Source organism: Manis pentadactyla, chromosome 8 (assembly GCF_030020395.1).
Source record: "Manis pentadactyla isolate mManPen7 chromosome 8, mManPen7.hap1, whole genome shotgun sequence".
Classification (NCBI taxonomy): domain Eukaryota; kingdom Metazoa; phylum Chordata; class Mammalia; order Pholidota; family Manidae; genus Manis; species Manis pentadactyla.
This window is the reverse complement of record NC_080026.1, coordinates 103,442,624-103,462,859: the sequence shown is the minus strand read 5'-3', so window position 1 is coordinate 103,462,859 and position 20,236 is coordinate 103,442,624. Positions and strand designations below refer to the sequence as shown.

The window sequence follows — 20,236 nt, the reverse complement described above, 5'->3', positions numbered from 1 at the left end:
CTATGCCCAGCATTTGTCTTGAGGTATCTTTACCACTTGGAAGAATTATGATACTCGATAAATTTGATACGAGGCACGAATTCTATTTAAGGGTTGTAATTAGGAAGGAAGAAGAAAAGCTGTAGAAGTAGCAGGCGGAAGAAAACATGGGAAGATTGATTATTTCTTTGGCATATCTTCTTGTAGAGTACTTCAGCATGAATAGGTTTTAAGCTACTACTTAAATTGCGCACACACATTAACATAATAGGAGTATAGTTACATAACCAAAGCATATCTGTAATTACCAGCCATCTCCAGTGAAACCAAGAAAACCAGTTAGGCACCTTAGGCATTTGTGAAAACTTATCTATCACATGGTGGATAATGTCCAACTGAACTTGAACAGTCTGAGAGAAATCAGACAAATTAAAACAACCCATTCCTGGGGACTGTTCACATGCCATATGTTCTTTTAACAGTAAATAGTCTGTAGTTGTAGGACTTTGGAGCGCTACAATTTGCACTTCTCCAAATTCTTGGTTGAGTTCCAACAGTATAGATCCAGTCAAATTTGTTGTTTTACTGTATGCACAGGCCAGCTTAGATATCTCCTTCCTCATTCCCATGGCAAGTCCAGGAACGAGTGGGATGAGTGCATCTACAGCTGTAGCAGTGCGTGGATCTTTCTTGGGGTTTTTTGATGATCATCTTCTGGCATGAGTCTTCCAGAGAGTGCTGATGTTGGAAGTTCTTTTTCATATCGTATCTTAGTTCATTTTTGGGGTAGCCCAATTAGGCTTTGATCCTCTGTATAAACACAAACAGACCCTTTGCCTACACTTTTATATGCCCTTTATACCCTTGTGTAGAACTCGTTGGAGGTTACCACACAGGAACTGCCCTTTTTTTTTTTTTCTTTGTTTTTGGTATCACTAATCTACACTTACATGACGAATATTATGCTTACTAGGCTCTCCCCTATACCAGGTCTCCCCTATAAACCCCTTTACAGTCATTGTCCATCAGCATAGCAAAATGTTGTAGAATCACTACTTGCCTTCTCTGTGTTGTACAGCCCTCCCTTTTCTCCTACACTCCCTTGCATGTTAATTTTAATACCCCCCCTACTTCTCCCCGCTTATCCCTCCCTACCCACCCATCCTCCCCAGTCCCTTTCCCTTTGGTACCTGTTAGTCCATTCTTGAGTTCTGTGATTCTGCTGCTGTTTTGTTCCTTCAGTTTTTCCTTTGTTCTTATATTCCACAGATAAGTGAAATCATTTGGTATTTCTCTTTCTCCGCTTGGCTTGTTTCACTGAGCATAATACCCTCCAGCTCCATCCATGTTGCTGCAAATGATTGGATTTGCCCTTTTCTTATGGCTGAGTAGTATTCCATTGTGTATATGTACCACATCTTCTTTATCCATTCATCTATTGATGGACATTTAGGTTGCTTCCAATTCTTGGCTATTGTAAATAGTGCTGCAATAAACATAGGGGTGCATCTGTCTTTCTCAAACTTGATTGCTGCGTTCTTAGGGTAAATTCCTAGGAGTGGAATTCCTGGGTCAAATGGTAAGTCTGTTTTGAGCATTTTGATGTACCTCCATACTGCTTTCCACAATGGTTGAACTAACTTACATTCCCACCAGCAGTGTAGGAGGGTTCCCCTTTCTCCACAGCCTCGCCAACATTTGTTGTTGTTTGTCTTTTGGATGGCAGCCATCCTTACTGGTGTGAGGTGATACCTCATTGTAGTTTTAATTTGCATTTCTCTGATAATTAGCGATGTGGAGCATCTTTTCATGTGTCTGTTGGCCATCTGTATTTCTTTTTTGGAGAACTGTGTGTTCAGTTCCTCTGCCCATTTTTTAATTGGGTTATTTGTTTTTTGTTTGTTGAGGCGTGTGAGCTCCTTATATATTCTGGACGTCAAGCCTTTATCGGATGTGTCATTTTCAAATATATTCTCCCATACTGTAGGGATCCTTCTTGTTCTATTGATGGTGTCTTTTGCTGTACAGAAGCTTTTCAGCTTAATATAGTCCCACTTACTCATTTTTGCTGTTGTTTTCCTTGCCCGGGGAGATATGTTCAAGAAGAGGTCACTCATGTTTATGTCTAAGAGGTTTTTGCCTATGTTTTCTTCCAAGAGTTTAATGGTTTCATGGCTTACATTCAGGTCTTTGATCCATTTTGAGTTTACTTTTGTATATGGGGTTAGACAATGGTCCAGTTTCATTCTCCTACATGTAGCTGTCCAGTTTTGCCAGCACCACCTGTTGAAGAGACTGTCATTTTGCCATTGTATGTCCATGGCTCCTTTATCAAATATTAATTGACCATATATGTCTGGGTTAATGTCTGGATTCTCTAGTCTGTTCCATTGGTCTGTGGCTCTGCTCTTGTGCCAGTACCAAATTGTCTTGATTACTATGGCTTTATAGTAGAGCTTGAAGTTGGGGAGTGAGATCCCCCCTACTTTATTCTTCTTTCTCAGGATTGCTTTGGCTATTCGGGGTCTTTGGTCTTTCCATATGAATTTTTGAATTATTTGTTCCAGTTCATTGAAGAATGTTGCTGGTAGTTTCATAGGGATTGCATCAAATCTGTATATTGCTTTGGGCAGGATGGCCATTTTGACGATATTAATTCTTCCTAGCCACGAGCATGGGATGAGTTTCCATCTGTTAGTGTCCCCTTTAATTTCTCTTAAGAGTGACTTGTAGTTTTCAGAGTATAAGTCTTTCACTTCTTTGGTTAGGTTTATTCCTAGGTATTTTATTTTTTTTGATGCAATTGTGAATGGAGTTGTTTTCTTGATTTCTCTTTCTGTTAGTTCATTGTTAGTATACAGGAAAGCCACAGATTTCTGTGTGTTGATTTTGTATCCTGCAACTTTGCTGTATTCCGATATCAGTTCTAGTAGTTTTGGGGTGGAGTCTTTAGGGTTTTTTATGTACAGTATCATGTCATCTGCAAATAGTGACAGTTTAACTTCGTCTTTACCAATCTGGATTCCTTGTATTTCTTTATTTTGTCTGATTGCCGTGGCTAGGACCTCCAGTACTATGTTAAATAACAGTGGAGAGAGTGGGCATCCCTGTCTAGTTCCTGATCTCAGAGGAAATGCTTTCAGCTTCTCGCTGTTCAATATAATGTTGGCTGTGGGTTTATCATAGATGGCCTTTATTATGTTGAGGTACTTGCCCTCTATTCCCATTTTGCTGAGAGTTTTTAACATGAATGGATGTTGAACTTTGTCAAATGCTTTTTCAGCATCTATGGAGATGATCATGTGGTTTTTGTCTTTCTTTTTGTTGATGTGGTGGATGATGTTGATGGACTTTCGAATGTTGTACCATCCTTGCATCCCTGGGATGAATCCCACTTGGTCATGGTGTATGATCCTTTTGATGTATTTTTGAATTCGGTTTGCTAATATTTTGTTGAGTATTTTTGCATCTACGTTCATCAGGGATATTGGTCTGTAGTTTTCTTTTTTGGTGGGGTCTTTGCCTGGTTTTGGTATTAGGGTGATGTTAGCTTCATAGAATGAGTTTGGGAGTATCCCCTCCTCCTCTATTTCTTGGAAAACTCTAAGGAGAATGGGTATTATGTCTTCCCTGTATGTCTGATAAAATTCCGAGGTAAATCCATCTGGCCCGGGAGTTTTGTTCTTTGGTAGTTTTTGATTACCGCTTCAATTTCGTTGCTGGTAATTGGTCTGTTTAGATTTTCTGTTTCTTCCTGGGTCAATCTTGGAAGGTTATATTTTTCTAGGAAGTTGTCCATTTCTCCTAGGTTTCCCAGCTTGTTAGCATATAGGTTTTCATAGTATTCTCCAATAATTCTTTGCATTTCTGTGGGGTCCGTCGTGATTTTTCCTTTCTCGTTTCTGATACTGTTGATTTGTGTTGACTCTCTTTTCTTCTTAATAAGTCTGGCTAGAGGCTTATCTATTTTGTTTATTTTCTCAAAGAACCAGCTCTTGGTTTCATTGATTTTTGCTATTGTTTTATTCTTCTCAATTTTATTTATTTCTTCTCTGATCTTTATTATGTCCCTCCTTCTGCTGACCTTAGGCCTCATCTGTTCTTCTTTATCCAATTTTGGTAATTGTGACATTAGACCATTCATTTGGGATTGCTCTTCCTTTTTTAAATATGCTTGGATTGCTATATACTTTCCTCTTAAGACTGCTTTTGCTGCGTCCCACAGAAGTTGGGGCTTAGTGTTGTTGTTGTCATTTGTTTCCATATATTGCTGGATCTCCATTTTGATTTGGTCATTGATCCATTGATTATTTAGGAGCGTGTTGTTAAGCCTCCATGTGTTCGTGAGCCTCTTTGCTTTCTTTGTACAGTTTATTTCTAGTTTTATGCCTTTGTGGTCTGAAAAGTTGGTTGGTAGGATTTCAATCTTTTGGAATTTTCTGAGGCTCTTTTTGTGGCCTAGTATGTGGTCTATTCTGGAGAATGTTCCATGTGCACTTGAGAAGAATGTATATCCCGCTGCTTTTGGATGTAGAGTTCTATAGATGTCTATTAGGTCCATCTGCTCTACTGTGTTGTTCAGTGCTTCCATGTCCTTACTTATTTTCTGCCCAGTGGATCTATCCTTTGGGGTGATTGGTGTGTTGAAGTCTCCTAGAATGAATGCATTGCAGTCTATATCCCCCTTTAGTTCTGTTAGTATTTGTTTCACATATGCTGGTGCTCCTGTGTTGGGTGCATATATATTTAGAATGGTTATATCCTCTTGTTTGACTGAGCCCTTTATCATTATGTAGTGTCCTTCTTTATCTCTTGTTACTTTCTTTGTTTTGAAGTCTATTTTGTCTGATATTAGTACTGCAACCCCTGCTTTCTTCTCACTGTTGTTTGCTTGAAATATGTTTTTCCATCCCTTGACTTTTAGTCTGTACATGTCTTTGGGTTTGAGGTGAGTTTCTTGTAAGCAGCATATAGATGGGTCTTGCTTTTTTATCCATTCTGTTACTCTGTGTCTTTTGATTGGTGCATTCAACCCATTAACATTTAGGGTGACTATTGAAAGATATGTACTTATTGCCATTGCAGGCTTTAAATTCGTGGTTACCAAAGGTTCAAGGTTAGCCTCTTTAGTATCTTACTGCCTAACTTAGCTCGCTTATTGAGCTGTTATATACACTGTCTGGAGATTCTTTTCTTCTCTCCCTTCTTGTTCCTCCTCCTCGATTCTTCATATGTTGGGTGTTTTGTGCTGTGCTCTTTCTAGGAGTGCTCCCATCTAGAGCAGTCCCTGTAAGATGTTCTGTAGTGGTGTTTTGTGGAAAGCAAATTCCCTCAGCTTTTGTTTGTCTGGGAATTGTTTAATCCCACCGTCATATTTGAATGATAGTCGTGCTGGATACAGTATCCTTGGTTCAAGGCCCTTCTGTTTCATTGTATTAAATATATCATGCCATTCTCTTCTGGCATGTAAAGTTTCTGTTGAGAAATCTGACGTTAGCCTGATGGGTTTCCCTTTATAGGTGACCTTGTTCTCTCTAGCTGCCTTTAACACTCTTTCCTTGTCCTTGATCTTTGCCATTTTAATTATTATGTGTCTTGGTGTTGTCCTCCTTGGATCCTTTCTGTTGGGGGTTCTGTGTATTTCCATGGTCTGTGCGATTATTTCCTCCCCCAGTTTGGGGAAGTTTTCAGCAATTATTTCTTCTAAGATACTTTCCATCTCTTTTCCTCTCTCTTCTTCTTCTGGGACCCCTATAATACGGATATTGTTCCTTTTGGATTGGTCACACAGTTCTCTTAGTATTGTTTCATTCCTGGAGATCCTTTTGTCTCTCTCTATGTCAGCTTCTATGCGTTCCTGTTCTCTGATTTCAATTCCATCAATGGCCTCTTGCATTCTATCCATTCTGCTTATAAACCCTTCCAGAGTTTGTTTCATTTCTGCGATCTCCTTTCTGGCATCTGTGATCTCCTTCCGGACTTCATCCCATTTCTCTTGCGTATTTCTCTGCATCTCTGTGAGCATGTTTATGATTCTTATTTTGAATTCTTTGTCAGGAAGACTGGTTAGGTCTGTCTCCTTCTCTGGTGTTGTCTCTGTGATCTTTGTCTGCCTGTAGCTTTGCCTTTTCATGGTGATAGGAATAGTCTGCAGAACTGGGACGAGTGACGGCTGGAAGGACTTCCTTTCTTGTTGGTTTGTGGCCCTCCTCTCCTGGGAGAACAGCGACCTCTAGTGGCTTGTGCTGCGCAGCTGCGCGCAGACAGGGTTTCTGCTTCCTGCCCGGCTGCTATGGAGTTAATCTCCGCTGTTGCTGTGGGCGTGGCCTGGCTCGGGCAGCTACTCCAAAATGGTGGAGTCGCGTTGGAGCAGGAGCTGCTGGGAGGCTATTTATCTCCGTAAGGGGCCTGCCTGCTCCCTGCAGCCCAGGGGTTAGGGTGCCCAGAGATCCCGGATTCCCTACCTCTGGATTAAGTGACCCGCCCTGCCCCTTTAAGACTTCCAAAAAGCACCCGCCAAAACAAAACAACGACCACCAAAAAGAAAAAAATAAGAAAAAAAAATTTTTTAATTAAAAAAAAAAAAAAAAAGTTTTTAATAAAAAAAAAAAAAAAAAAGGGGTGGTCGTTCGTTTTTCTTTATTCTCCGGTGCCAGCCTCAGGCCTCTGCTCACCGGTCTTTCTGCCCTGTTTCCCTAGTATTGGGGTCCCTATCCCTTTAAGACTTCCAAAAAGCGCTCGCCAAAACAAAACAGCAAAAAAGCAAAAAAAAAATGGTTGCGCGCTTTTCTTATGTCCTCTGTCGCCCAGCCTCCAGTGCCTGCTCACTGTTCTTGCTGCCCTGTTTCCCTAGTATTGGGGTCCCTATCCCTTTAAGACTTCCAAAAAGCGCTCGCCAAAACAAAACAGCAAAAAAGCAAAAAAAAAAAATGGTCGCGCGCTTTTCTTATGTCCTCTGTCGCCCAGCCTCCAGTGCTTGCTCACTGTTCTTGCTGCCCTGTTTCCCTAGTATTGGGGTCCCTATCCCTTTAAGACTTCCAAAAAGCGCTCGCCAAAACAAAACAGCAAAAAAAAAATGGTCGCGCGCTTTCCTTATGTCCTCTGTCGCCCAGCCTCCAGTGCCTGCTCACTGTTCTTGCTGCCCTGTTTTCCTAGTATCGAGCGCCCTGCACTCTGGCCCGGATGGCTGGGGCTGGGTGTTCGGCAGTCCTGGGCTCCGTCTCCCTCCCGCTCTGCCTGCTCTTCTCCCGCCGGGAGCTGGGGGGAGGGGCGCTCGGCTCCCGCGGGGCCGGGGCTTGTATCTTACCCCCTTCGCGAGGCGCTGGGTTCTCTCAGGTGCGGATGTGGTCTGGATATTGTCCTGTGTCCTCTGGTCTTTATTCTAGGAAGGGTTGTCTTTGTTATATTTTCATAGATATATGTTGTTTTGGGAGGAGATTTCCGCTGCTCTACTCACGCCGCCATCTTCCGCCCCTCTACCGACAATTTGATTTTTGCAAAACATTTTCTCAAAAATTCTGGCCCAGAGTCTCAAAGTTATTCAAAGACTTTTCATATCCTCATAGTATGGTAAATGTTGTATTTTGAAGAACATATAAAATACTGCATTATTTAATGTATCAGAAACATTAAATAAATGTCCGTCCCCTAAGATCAACATCAGATTTTCCTTTGCCAGATTAGAGACTAAGGACAGATAAGAATGTGTAAGGAAATAAAAGGCAAGTATACTTTAAAACTGGTTTTCTCATTCCAAATGTAATAATTCTCATTCTAACTGCCTATGTTAGAAAAATTGTTCTATCATAACAAAACCAAAATCTTTAAAGTTAGTTATAAATAGTCCAGGAATAGGGATCTGTGGGATTTAAAACAAAACAAAACAAAAAAAACACCAGGAAGGGTGGAAGGAAGGAAGGGAGGGAGGGAGGGAGGGAAGAAGACAGTAAGAAAAGAAAAATACTCTGTGTAGGGTTAATAAACCCCAAATCAAAACTGTTATATTACAACCCAAAGCACATAAAAAGAGAAGACCTGTTCTATACTCTGTGTTGTTATATAAAGATACTCCATCACACTATAAATCAGGAACTGGGGAAAGATGGGCAAATGCATGCAGAAAAGGAAGCCCAACTCCTCTTCTTTGATAGGTTAATGTTCATTTCACTTTGCTCCTATCTGTAACAGCACTATCCAACAAAATGTAAACTATTAATAAAGCCACATCATTTAAATTTTTCTAACAGTCACATTAAAAAAAAACAGGTTAATTTTAATACTTTTTATTCACCCTAAGATATTGTATATTTAAATGTATATATCATGATGAACATAAAACTGAGATGCCTTGCATTCCTTTTCTTTGTACTAGTAAGTCTTTCAAATCTGGAATGTATTTTCCCCTCATAGTACATCTCAGACTAGCCACATTACAAGTTCTCAGCTACAATGCTGGACAGTGCAGATCTGTTACTATACTTGGAAAACCCTGTATTATTGAAGCTAATTAGTTATATGTCTGAGACTTAGGAACTAGAAAAGAATTATGAGTAGAGGGTAGTAGCAATTTAAGATAACACACAGGAAAGGAGAATTAGACAGACGTTAACAGGTAATCCATTTTATATTTTTATGAATTATCTAATTTGAACTAAGCTGGGGACTTCGGTATAAATAGTGATGTGGTGTTTTGGGGGGATGGGGAGAACAATTTAAATCTAGCATACAACCTCTAGATTTTCCCAGTACACAGAAATGGCTTGTATCTCAAGGATTTCAACTGTTCCTGCTTTGTATCAGGAAAGAGAGTTATGGTAAGAGAGCCTTAAATCCCTGTGTTAGGCTCAGAAAAGTTAATACCAGGTTAATGAAAACTCTCAAACAGCAGCCTTCTTACATATAATTTTTTTTCCCTGATCAAGCTGTCAGGCAAATCCTATCTCATTTGTTAAAGTATTTTAAATGACTCAAAATTTTTCCTTCAAATGCTTCTTTATTTACCCTATGTTTATTCTCCTTCAACAATCCTAGTTCAGGCCTTCACCATTTCTTATCTGGGTTATTTTATAGCTCCCTAGTTAATCTCCATGCCATCCATTGTACCCAGCCCCCTACCAGATCACGCTAAAATATGCTACTCTCATCACACTGGACACTTCCTTAAAAGTCTTCAATGATTCAACAATGATACTTACATAACAATATGAAGTTTCTTAGCCTGGGATTAAAAGCTCTTTATAAAGAATTACCTACTTACCATTTCAACCTTTCTTCCAGCACTTCCTGGAAAGAGTCCAGGAAGGACGGTCTTGACTCCAGCCAAGACTCCAGCCAAGTCTCCAGCCAAGTACTGCACTCATTTTCCTCTAACACTCCCTGTTCACTTCCACCGGGCCTTAATCTGGTTCTTTCTGTGTCTTACCTCCCAAAAGAATCCGAATTTCTAGAGAAGAGGAACTTTGTACTCTTTAAAGAACTTAAACTCACTATTATTTGTAAAAAGATACTCAATAAATACTGGTTAGATTAAATCACTAAGTGTTAAGTATTTAACTTGATACTTAAATTAAGCCTGGTGGAATATAGTATTACCAAGTGAATTTAATTTAAATTCAGAATACTTACAAACTATTTCAGAAAAATTCTGGAAAGTAAACAGTCTTACCAATGCAAACATCAATCTTTCCTTTAATTGCAGCTTCATGGAGAGGAGTATAATTCCAATTATCACGAGCATTTGGGTCTGCACCATGTCGCAAAAGAAGATTGACTACTTCAGCGTGACCAAAAGAGCATGCATTATGAAGAGGAATAAGCCCTCCATCATCACGTGCTTGGACATTTGCACCATTCTGAAGCAAATATTCAACTACATCTTTTCGCCCAAACCCTAGAAGAAAACAAAATGTTCACATTTAAGTTCTCCAAAAAAAACAAAAACAAAAACATCAAATTAGAATAAGTAAGTACAAGCCATGCTAAAAATAAATGTGCTAATAAAAATGTAATAAAAATGAAAGTATTCATATTGAATCCTCCTCCTCCTTACAAAGAACCAATGATAATTATCCCCTGTATTCCCAAGGAAACTCTTAGAAACAATATGAAAAATACTGCTATAAGATTATCAGTGGTCACTGAAGGGCAAGCAATTATCTAATACTTCAAAAAAAAAAAACCGTTTTGCATCTTCCTTTAAAAAAATCTAATAATATCCTAGGAATCAACTCCTATCAGTAGGTATTTTATTAGTTAGAAGTGTCATAATTTTAACTACAGATCTTCTCTACTTATAATGGGGTTACATCCCAATAAACCCATCAAAAGTTGAAAATATAAGCTGAAAACACATTTATACACCTGACCTACCAAACATAAAAGCTTAGCCAAGCCTCCCCCAACTAAACGTGCTCAGAGCACTTAATTCGCATGCAGTTGGCAAAATCATCTAACATAAAGCCTATTTTATAATAAAGTGCTGTAAATAGCTCATGTAATTTATTGAATACTGTACTGAAAGTGAAAAATAGAATGACTGTATGGTTACATAATAGTTTTAAGTGAACTGGTTGTTTCCTTCATGATAGCATGCTGACTGGAAGCTGCCCAGCATAATGCAACAATATTGTACTGACTATATTGCTAGCCTGGGAAAAGATCAAAATCCAAAGTACAGTTTCTACTGAATGCATATTGCTTTCCCACCATCATAAAGTCAAAGAATCGTAAACTGAACCACTGTAAATTGTGAACCATCTGTAGTTCCCTTTCTTATGAATAGTTAGGCTGTTTTCTAATGTTTTGCTGTTGTGCACAATGTCGCCAGGCATAACTAAGGAGAGATGAGAAAACTGACATCTGGTGACTTTAATATGGGGAAAGGAAGAGTAGGAATGGAGGTGACTATTGGATCTTTGAGATACAAAATAAAACAGGTTTTGTGGGATAAGATGATTTGTTTTTAGAAATGATTAGTTTGATGTATTTGTGGATTAAATGCCCAGTAAGTCGAAGGTTCTGTGGCTCTTGAATTCAAGAAAAAGTATGAGCTGGAGACTGACATTTTGGATTTATGAATCAAGTTGACTAGACAATGATAGTTTTCCACTTGTTTTGTTGAAAGAAGTGTATTTTCTATCAAAGATCAATCTCTTCTCACCTTGCACTGTAGTCATTTCTTACCTTCTCAAAGTCTGTTCTCTGCCCACCCCTATTAACCTGTCTTGCTCTACCAGACCATTCCTAACAGTATGTAAACATGTTCTACATCTTCTGTTTTTATTTATAAAAAGTATTCTCTCTAAATTGACATTTCCATTTCTCTGCTCCACTGCATAACCAAATCTCTAAAGGTTGCCACCAATTCTCTACCTCCCAAATTCAATCTAGCTTCTGCTTCAGCCTTATTACTGCTTTCATCAAGGTCGCTCAAAATCTCCATGTTGCCAAATCCAAAGGACACACATTTTTAGTCCTTATTTGACTAAATCTCAACAACACTTGACAACTAACTACTGACTCCTTCCCAAAACATCCTCTCCAAAGTTTCTATGACATCATGCAGGTTTTCCTCCTGTCTCATCCCTTCATTTAACAAATGATCAGGTAATATCTACTATTGTGACAAGATACTTTTCTGGGTGCCTGGGGTCATACTAGTGAACAAAATGGACCAAATCCTGGGACATCTATTATATGGGGGTGGGGGAGATGAGCAGTAAGTGGAAAAATAAGTGTGTGTCGGGGGGATGGTTGTAAAGTTTAACAGGGAAGTCAGTCACTACAGGCCTTGTTGAGATAGTGACATTTGATCAGAGACTTTAAAGAGAGGAAGTTAGCCTTCCTGGTCAACAGTAAGGAGGCCAGTGTAACTGGAGCTGTGTGAGAAAGGGGTAGAATAGTAGGAGATGAGTTATAAGTAATAAGGTCTGGCCAGGCAGGCTTGAGGACCACTGTAAGAACTCTGGCTTTTTTTTACTGTGAGGAAAATGGAGAGTCACTGCAGGGTTTTGAGCTTGATTAAGTTACATGATATGACTCACATTTGAAAAGTACCTTCTGGCTTTGTGTTAAGACTAGACTTAAGGGTATGAGAGCAGATGACTTAGGGGTATTAGAGGTAGTCTGGACTATAATCTGGTGGCACTTGGCAGATTCTAGATACTCTAAGGTAAAGCCAACATAGTTTCCTCATGGATAAGGTATGGGGTGAGGGTAGGGTGTGAGAAGGCGCAGGGACAAGATGGGAGAAGAGTCATGGATGACCCCAAGGTTTTTTGGGCTGAGAAATGGAGGGGTGGATCTACTGAGATGGGAAAGGCTGCAGATAAATAGGTTTGTGGCAGAAGATGAGGAGTTCATGTTTTGGACACATTCTACCTACCTGAGGGCTTCTTGCTTCCTCCTCTCAATTTCTAAATACCAGGATTCCTTAAAGACTTAGTTCTTTACCCTCTTTTCCCTTATCTCATCTATTCCTATGGCTTTAAGTACCACCTAGACACCCAACCCTCAAATTTAAATTTCCAGTCTAGACTTTTCATCTGAATTCCAGATTGTTTACTAGACATATCTCCACTTGGATACTTCAAGGGCATCTCAAATGCAAGATATTCACCAATTTCTCTTCATTTCCACTCACTCTGTCTTAACCCAACTTCCACCATCTTCAGCCTGAACTATTCCAATAGTCTTCTAATTGGGTCTCTCATTTCCAATTTTGTCCCCAGTGACCTTTTAAAAACAATCATGATATCATACCCCTGTTTAAAATAATTCAGTGGTTTCCAATGGATGCTCTTAGAATAAAATTCAATGACTCTCCCGTGGCCTATAAGGCCTGTTGTGTGAACCCCAGCCTTTACCTACTTTTCTAACTTCATTTCATACCACTCTTTCCTTTCTGAACTATGATCTAGCTTTCTTTCAGTTTGTCAAATGTGTCAACATTACTGCAGGGACTTAGTTATTGCTGCCCTTCTGGCTAGAACTGCTCCTTCCTTGCTCTCTGCAGTTGTCTACACTATTTAAATATCACCACCGTAAGGAGGATCATCCTATCTAAAGCAGTTCATTCTGCCCACTTACACTATTTTCTATCTGAACAGTATTTAATTTACTTGGTCTTCCCCTTTCTTCCACTAGAATGCACGTTGCAGAAAAACAGAAATTTTTGTCTTCGTTGTTCATACTAGTATCCTCTGGCAAGTACTAAAATTTGTAATCACTGTTTACTTATCTCCTGTACTCCTAAGTTCCATAAGGGGCAGGAGCCATGCCTGCCTTAGTCCATCACCACTTCTTCAGTGTCCTTCACACTATGTGGCAACAGCGATTTGTTGACATTTGCTGAATTAATATATCACAGTATGAGAAAAGGAGAGTGATAATTAAAAGTAAGCAAGCATGGCGTTGCAGAAGCCAAGAAGGAAAATTTCAAGGAGGAAAAAGCTAAATCTGTTGCCACTATCCTCTGACACGAGTCTTCCTTATACAGCCTTGGCACTGTGCATCATACTGCTCCCCAAGTAAGCCATCCACAGTTGCCACAATCAACAGTTCTGTTATCCAGCCATTCAGCACCCACTTGGATGAAATGCTTTAAAACAATCAGAATAAAGAAAAAGGAGGAGAGGTACTTCTTTTGGAAAGTTACCAGATGTACCCAAGCACTTTCAGATGAAGGACCACTACTTTTTGGTGGTAATCGACACATCTGAAATAATCAAAATGGTGATTCACAGGCTAACTTCCCAGTAAAGGAGAGTGAGGTGGGCACAGAAATAGTTACAGCAGAATATCTAGTTTTTACAAGAGGCAGTGTCAATTAGAAAGATATCTGTTCCAAAGGGTTGATGATCTACCTGAAGATAGGTCAAGGCTACCTGTAGCCTTCTGTCAAAATACCAGTGGGAAGAGAAGAGGACTACTTAAAACTAGTTAAAGAGAGAGAAACTCAAACTGACATGTATAACAGAATACTGAAAACTGCAGTCTTAACTGTAGGGGAAGAGGTGGATAGAAATGGTCAAATGATTATATCTACATGGTTAACAACAGGCCAAGACACAAATGACTTCCACTTCAATAATACTGTTATCAACATAATTCCCTAGCCAGTAAGATGTCTGACACTAGTCTGGAGACTGACAGCAGAGACCAATATGTTTGCAAAGTCACACTGTAAGGACTATATATGTGAACATTGCTCATGGTGCTATCCTCAAGAAGTCTGAAATTTTGAATGTCTGAAGCCACTTGCTGGCATGAAAGAAAATTATTTGGGTGGGGGAGAGAGCACTGTCAGTAGGTAACCATTTCAAATTTAAATATCTTCCACTATTGAGAGTTTGGTGGAACTTTTAGATTTAAGATGCATCCCAAACTCAGGGCTAATTCCTGATGAAATCCCCATTCTTATGGTCTCAAAATAGTTCAAAGCACTTCTGTTAAGTACTCACTTCTTGAAGAAAAAGTAGCCCTGTAAGGTATATTCCGGTCATGTTCTCACTGGCCAGGTAGAACATGAATAGACATATCCTTAGAGTCAATGCCAATCTCCATATCCTGAGGATCTCTTTACAAAGGAATCAGAAGCCTAAAATAAAGTTAGTAGTCATGGTTGCTCAGGATACACTGTGCTTTAATTTACAGTTATGGAATAACACTCATTTCCAAACACTACTCTACGCGTGAAAATCCTGATTAAATCACACACTGAGTTTGAATTCACTACAAGGTACTGACAGTGAAACAAAGCAGGTTTATTTGGAAAGTAAATGGGCTGATCAATAAACTGTGTCACTTAATGGTAGGTATTATGTCTGTTCACTGACCAAGGCCAGTATATGGCATATAGCAGGACTTGATAAACATTTGTCAGCGCACGTCTAATACTTTGTTGGAATAGTAAACAAATGACCTTCACAAAGAATATGGAGTTGATATTTGTGACCATTAAAAAAAAAAGCAGTCTGCAACTTCTCTCTGTCAAGTTTCATTACCACCTAGGTGACATCAGTTTCAGCAACTGCCTTGCCAACGATGCCTATTGTTAACAGTATCTTATTTCCTTGCTATACTGGAAGCATGCTTTATTCTGAATGGCTTCCAAAAAGCTGTGAAGAGGTTCAAGCTACTACAGAGAAACCAACTCAGACTCTTAGGGAATCAGCATCACTGAGAGCCACCACCTCCCCATTTTTACAGTCCCAAGGTGGAATGGGCCACTGATGATACAACTTGACCAATATGAAATGAGAGTGATGTCTTGCCAATCTAAAGGTAGGTTGGTGTCATGTAGGCCTTGTCAGAAGGAAATCAACAGATTTGTCAGAAACAGAAAATGTCAACAAACGTCATGAAACAGAGAGGACTCCTGTGGTCTGGGAGATGAGAACATATAATAAAGCAGCCCTCAGTTTTGACTTACATAGCCAGGATACTTGTCAGAGTTTTCAGAGGGGTATCATTTTAAACTTTTCATTTACTATGAATTTTTAAGTCACTAAGATCTAGAAAAGGTATGTCCCACATGCATTTCTTAAGAATGAGGAATACAAGGGAGAAGGTTTTGCCTAGCTCAACTTGGGACAGATATACTAGTCTGTCTGGTTAAGACTAGGAGAAGCTTGGAAGAGGACGTCATGGCCTCTGAGGTGATGAAATTCTGACAGTCTGAATGGGGAAGGACTGAAACAAGTACTCAAGTAGTTGTTTTCGAAGTCAATTGTCTACCCCTAAGTTCAGCAAGAGCTGAGGAAAAAGGTATAGCTCAAGTCTTGATAATACACCAGGAGATTTGGTAAGGAAGATTCTGAATTCTTAAAGAGACTGGTCTATACTTGATATTGGGGTTTTCTACTGGTGTAGGATATAATCATCCCCTACAACAAAAACCAATCCTGGAATAATAATCTATAACTCTAGTTCTAGGTGAGGAATGTGGGTACTTTTGTGCATCTCCCATAATTATGACATTGGCCTATAGCCAAAATTAGGAAATGCTATTGAAACATTACTGGTCTTCAATGGCACAATTTTGGGAAAAGATAAGAATGGCAATCACAAAAGCTTTTATATCTTTGATAGCAGAATTGTTAAAACCTTCAACTGGGGGACTCATTCTACTTTCTTATACCAGTCAGATTCTGATCTGTTTGCCCAACTGCCCACCCTATGCTGGAACTTTCTATAACACCTCTGAAAGATGCCAATCCAGTCACTGCTTGCACAGTTCCAGCCAATTCCACAACTGAACACATTGTTAAAGGCAGTCTAACTCCTTGTAACCTTTCACATACTGGTCCTAGCATTGACTGGCGAAGCCACACAAATCATGACCCACTCAACATTTTTACCTGACTGCCTTCCATATACATGAAGACAATAACAGTGCCTAACTTTAGTCTCTCATCTCTAGAATAAGTGACTCTAGTTTTCTTATCTGTCACTTGTATAATAAATTCCAGATGCTGCAATTCTACTTCCTTCCTCTGAAAAAAAAAAATCCGTTACATGCAATTCAGACAACTGAATGTAATAATTGAAGGTCCAATGTACACGACTGATTGGCATACTACAAATACAGAACAGTAACATAACACCAGAAATACAAAGACAAAGTGTTGCCTTATATAGCTAAAACTCTATAATACTTTTTCCACTTGTCACTGTCCAATAACACGTTTTATCTATCTATCTATCTATCTATCTATCTATCTATCTATCTATCTATCTATCTATATCTATCTATCTATATCTATCTATCTATATCTATCTATATCTATCTATCTATATCTATCTATCTATATCTATCTATCTATATCATCTATCTATCTATCTATCTATCTATCTATCTATCTATCTATCTATATCTATCTATCTATCTATCTATCTATCTATCTATCTATCTATCTATCTATCTATCTAATCTAATCTAATCTACCTATCTTCCCACCATCTCTATACCTGAATTCTTTAAACCTAGTAAATGATTTACATAATTCTTTAGGGAATGATACCTCTTGCACACTCCAAAGAATATTTAAGATTCTCATGCTATGGAATTCTATTCCCCTCCACCAAGTTCTAAGTTTTTAGAGAATATTATATTTCTTTCTTCTGCTATGGTGGACAAGATGATTTTCTCCCAAAGTTCCTCAGAAATAAGTTCAGAGAAGCAATCTCCTTCACTGAAATCTGTTGTTTTTTAGGGGACTACACTGTCAAGAATTTCAGAAGCTATTGCTTTAAGCAATATTAGAGTTGCAGCCTCCCTACCACCAACCTGCTTTTACAAGTTTTGTGATGTGTCACAAAAAAAATGTTGCTGGGGGAGAGAGTGGTGAGTCTGAAGAAGAAACAATTTTTTTCTCATTAGAAGCGACTTCTAAAGCATACTTACCCATAAGAAATGTAATCTAGCTCAATAATATAAAGCACCTAATAGAAAAAAAGATGCTGCTTATGTTGATTACCTTTTTTCATTAACAGAAGAACTTAACTCCTTTGGGACTGGTAACTGACTGCTCTTTTAATTGGGTTAAACATTTCAGATGAAAAGACAGTCCAAATTTTTCCTAAATTATTCTTCTATCATGATTCATTTTCCTTGTTCTGTACTTATCTCTCATTCCTGTTCCTTGGAAATCAAAACAAAAAGGCAAAAACATGTCCTCCCCCAACAGAACCTCCAAACTTTGGCTTACTCTATAATGTACAAGTATGAGAAACTGACGGTCAGGCAGTTACACAGTTCTATCACCTATATTGAGCTTCCGATGACATACACAGCAATGAGCCTGGTAACTTACTACATACAAAAGGGATTTTAAAATATATTCTTCATATATTAAGAGAAAACACAGCTGGATGAATTTATTTAAAAATGAAGAAAACAGGTTCTTTCATTAATATAATTAATAATTTAGATCAAATCTATAAAACTAATTAAAAAAAAAGGTTTCTTACAAGCCTGACTTTAAACACAGGGCTTTAACACTCTGGTTTAATGTAGACTATTAGTCATTTTTATTTTTGTTACTTTTTGTATATTAAATTCTTAATCTTACAACCTGTACCTTAAAATGTGGGTAAATTGTGAGAAGTGGGTGGTTCCTAAAATAAGTTTTCCATTTCAGTCTCAACAAACCACAATTAAATCCATGAAATGCATGCAAAAAATACTTTGAAATGTTGGGGCAGAACTGAGTGAGAGTGGTATGGTGGGGGAGGCAAGCTCAGTAAGAAGCTAATCTCATTAACTTTAAACCTCTAAATATTACTATTTTCAGCTATGAACTCATTAATGCACCAAATTCTTGAAAGCTATCAACTAAGAACTTCCTTGGTTATTTTTGTCCTACAGATCAAGTGAACAGAATCTAAGTAACACGACCCTTTGGATTATGTACCAGTTGGTTATGACAATTTGCCAAACCAAATTTGTTTAGTGTTGACTACATGGTCAAACAGGACAATCCAAATTACGTGAAGAAAGCAAGCACTCGTCATGGAAATTAGAGGCAAAATGGCTAAACTGGTAATATCTGACTTCAGTATTTTTTCCCTTCCCTTTCTGGGGCCCAAAGGCTGTTTCTAGTCCTCCCACCTATAGTCGTCCAAACTTCTCCCTTAAAAGGGCTCCCAAGTGGGAACCCAACAAAGTTATAACTGATTAAGAAAGTACACCTCTGAGTAGTATTTACATTTTGAAGAAGGGAAAGATTAAAGCAAACAATCTCCAACTGGTAGCAAGTGTAAAAGCATTATCTGTGAACAAGGCAATCTTTCTCATACTGCTCACCTTTTCTACTCCAAAAGAACAAAGTGCTGCTTCTTTTTCAAAAACTGATTTTAAACAATCATGTAATATTGTACTACATGAGTACATAATACTCAGAAGTATGAGAAACTGCTCCCATTTTCAATCATGCATGGCTGAGATAGAGACAGTCACAATTTTTCCTTACAGTGAAAAGTATAAATTCTTTTATAGAAATTAGCTCAATGTCTCAAGTTCTTTTAAATTCTTCAATTAAATCTAATACACTTACAAAGTGAACCAATAAATATTAAAAGAAAGTAACTCAAACTACCTAAACCTCAGAATGAGGCGAGATTAGTCAGTCCCCATGTAACTTCTACATGTAAGCTAAAGTAATTTTTCCTCACCTGCTATACCATCCCGGCCCATTCGTGTGGTGGTGGAGGGGCGGAGGCGCAGACCACCCTTCCGCATCCGGCTTAAGTTACACCTCAGTTCTCCCAAACTTGACTATTTCCAGTTGTAGTCTCCCCAGAAATCGTCTAATGACTGAATACCCAGAAAGCCATTAACGCTAATGTGTCACTGGCCAATTAAACTACTCCTAAACTATATTCTTGCACTTTAGAGAGGCCTTTAAAACCTTAACCCAAAGGACTGATAAAAATTATAGTGGAACTTGCAACGACACTTTGGAGGTAAACTGGCCTTTGAAATCACAAGGCCTACCACGTCCCCTACTCTTTTGTGTATATTGCAAGACCGGAAGCTGGTACAAGTATTGTTGATACAAAACAAAGCAAAACAAAAACAAAAAAACCCCACCTCCCAGTGAGCGCGGCACGCTTGCTCCCCAACCCCCTGCCCCGATCTCCTCTCCTCAGTCCCCACTCACGAAAGCAAAATGAGCGGGACCGGAGTTCTAGGGGGAAGACCGGGGCAGCAAGCACGGTGAGGTTCAGGCCTGTGAGCCTGGGTACGCAGGTGGGGTCTGCGACGGACGGAGGCAGCGCTGGCCCTGGTTACCTGCGGCGAAGTGGAGCGGCGTGGACTTCCGGCCCGCCGTGTCGCGGCTGTTCACCTTCTCGGGGGTCACCAGCCTCTTGACACGCTCCACGTCCCCATTACGGCACGCCTCGAACAGCTCGCGGGCGGCCGGCTCCATGGCCTCGGCCGCCGCGCCCGCGCAGGCCGCGCCCCCGCCGGCGCAGCGACGGCCCGACATGATCCTGGCCGCCGCGGCCGCCAGCAGCAGCGCCAGCAGCGGGAGCAGGAGCCCCGGCCCCGCGAGCAGGAGGGCGAGGCCCCCCGGAGGAGACGCGCTCAGGGCCCGGGCCGCTCGGCTCCCTGCTGTCACCGGGCTCCGCGAAGTCCCATGGCCGGGTCGCCGAGCACCCCTCCCTCGGCCCCGCGACCCCCGGCTACCCTGCGGTGGCGGAGGCAGGGCGAACCTGCGCCTCGAACAGCGAAGCGATGCGGCGACGGAAGCTG

General features: G+C 39.8%; 1 protein-coding gene across 3 annotated transcripts in view; it reads right to left on the bottom strand.

Annotated features, from left to right (window-relative positions):
- TNKS2 (tankyrase 2) overlaps positions 1-19,979 on the bottom strand; it is a 65,336-nt gene extending 45,357 nt beyond the window's left edge. For all 3 annotated transcript variants that reach the window (XM_036923761.2, XM_036923840.2, XM_036923919.2), the window contains exons 1-2: positions 19,772-19,979; positions 9,644-9,868 (exon numbers count right to left, since the gene is read on the bottom strand). In XM_036923761.2, coding sequence (XP_036779656.1) covers positions 9,644-9,868; positions 19,772-19,970 — 424 coding nt within the window. In that variant the 5' untranslated portion in view covers positions 19,971-19,979. The remainder of the gene's footprint in view (positions 1-9,643; positions 9,869-19,771) is intronic.
- Positions 19,980-20,236: the final 257 nt, after the last annotated feature.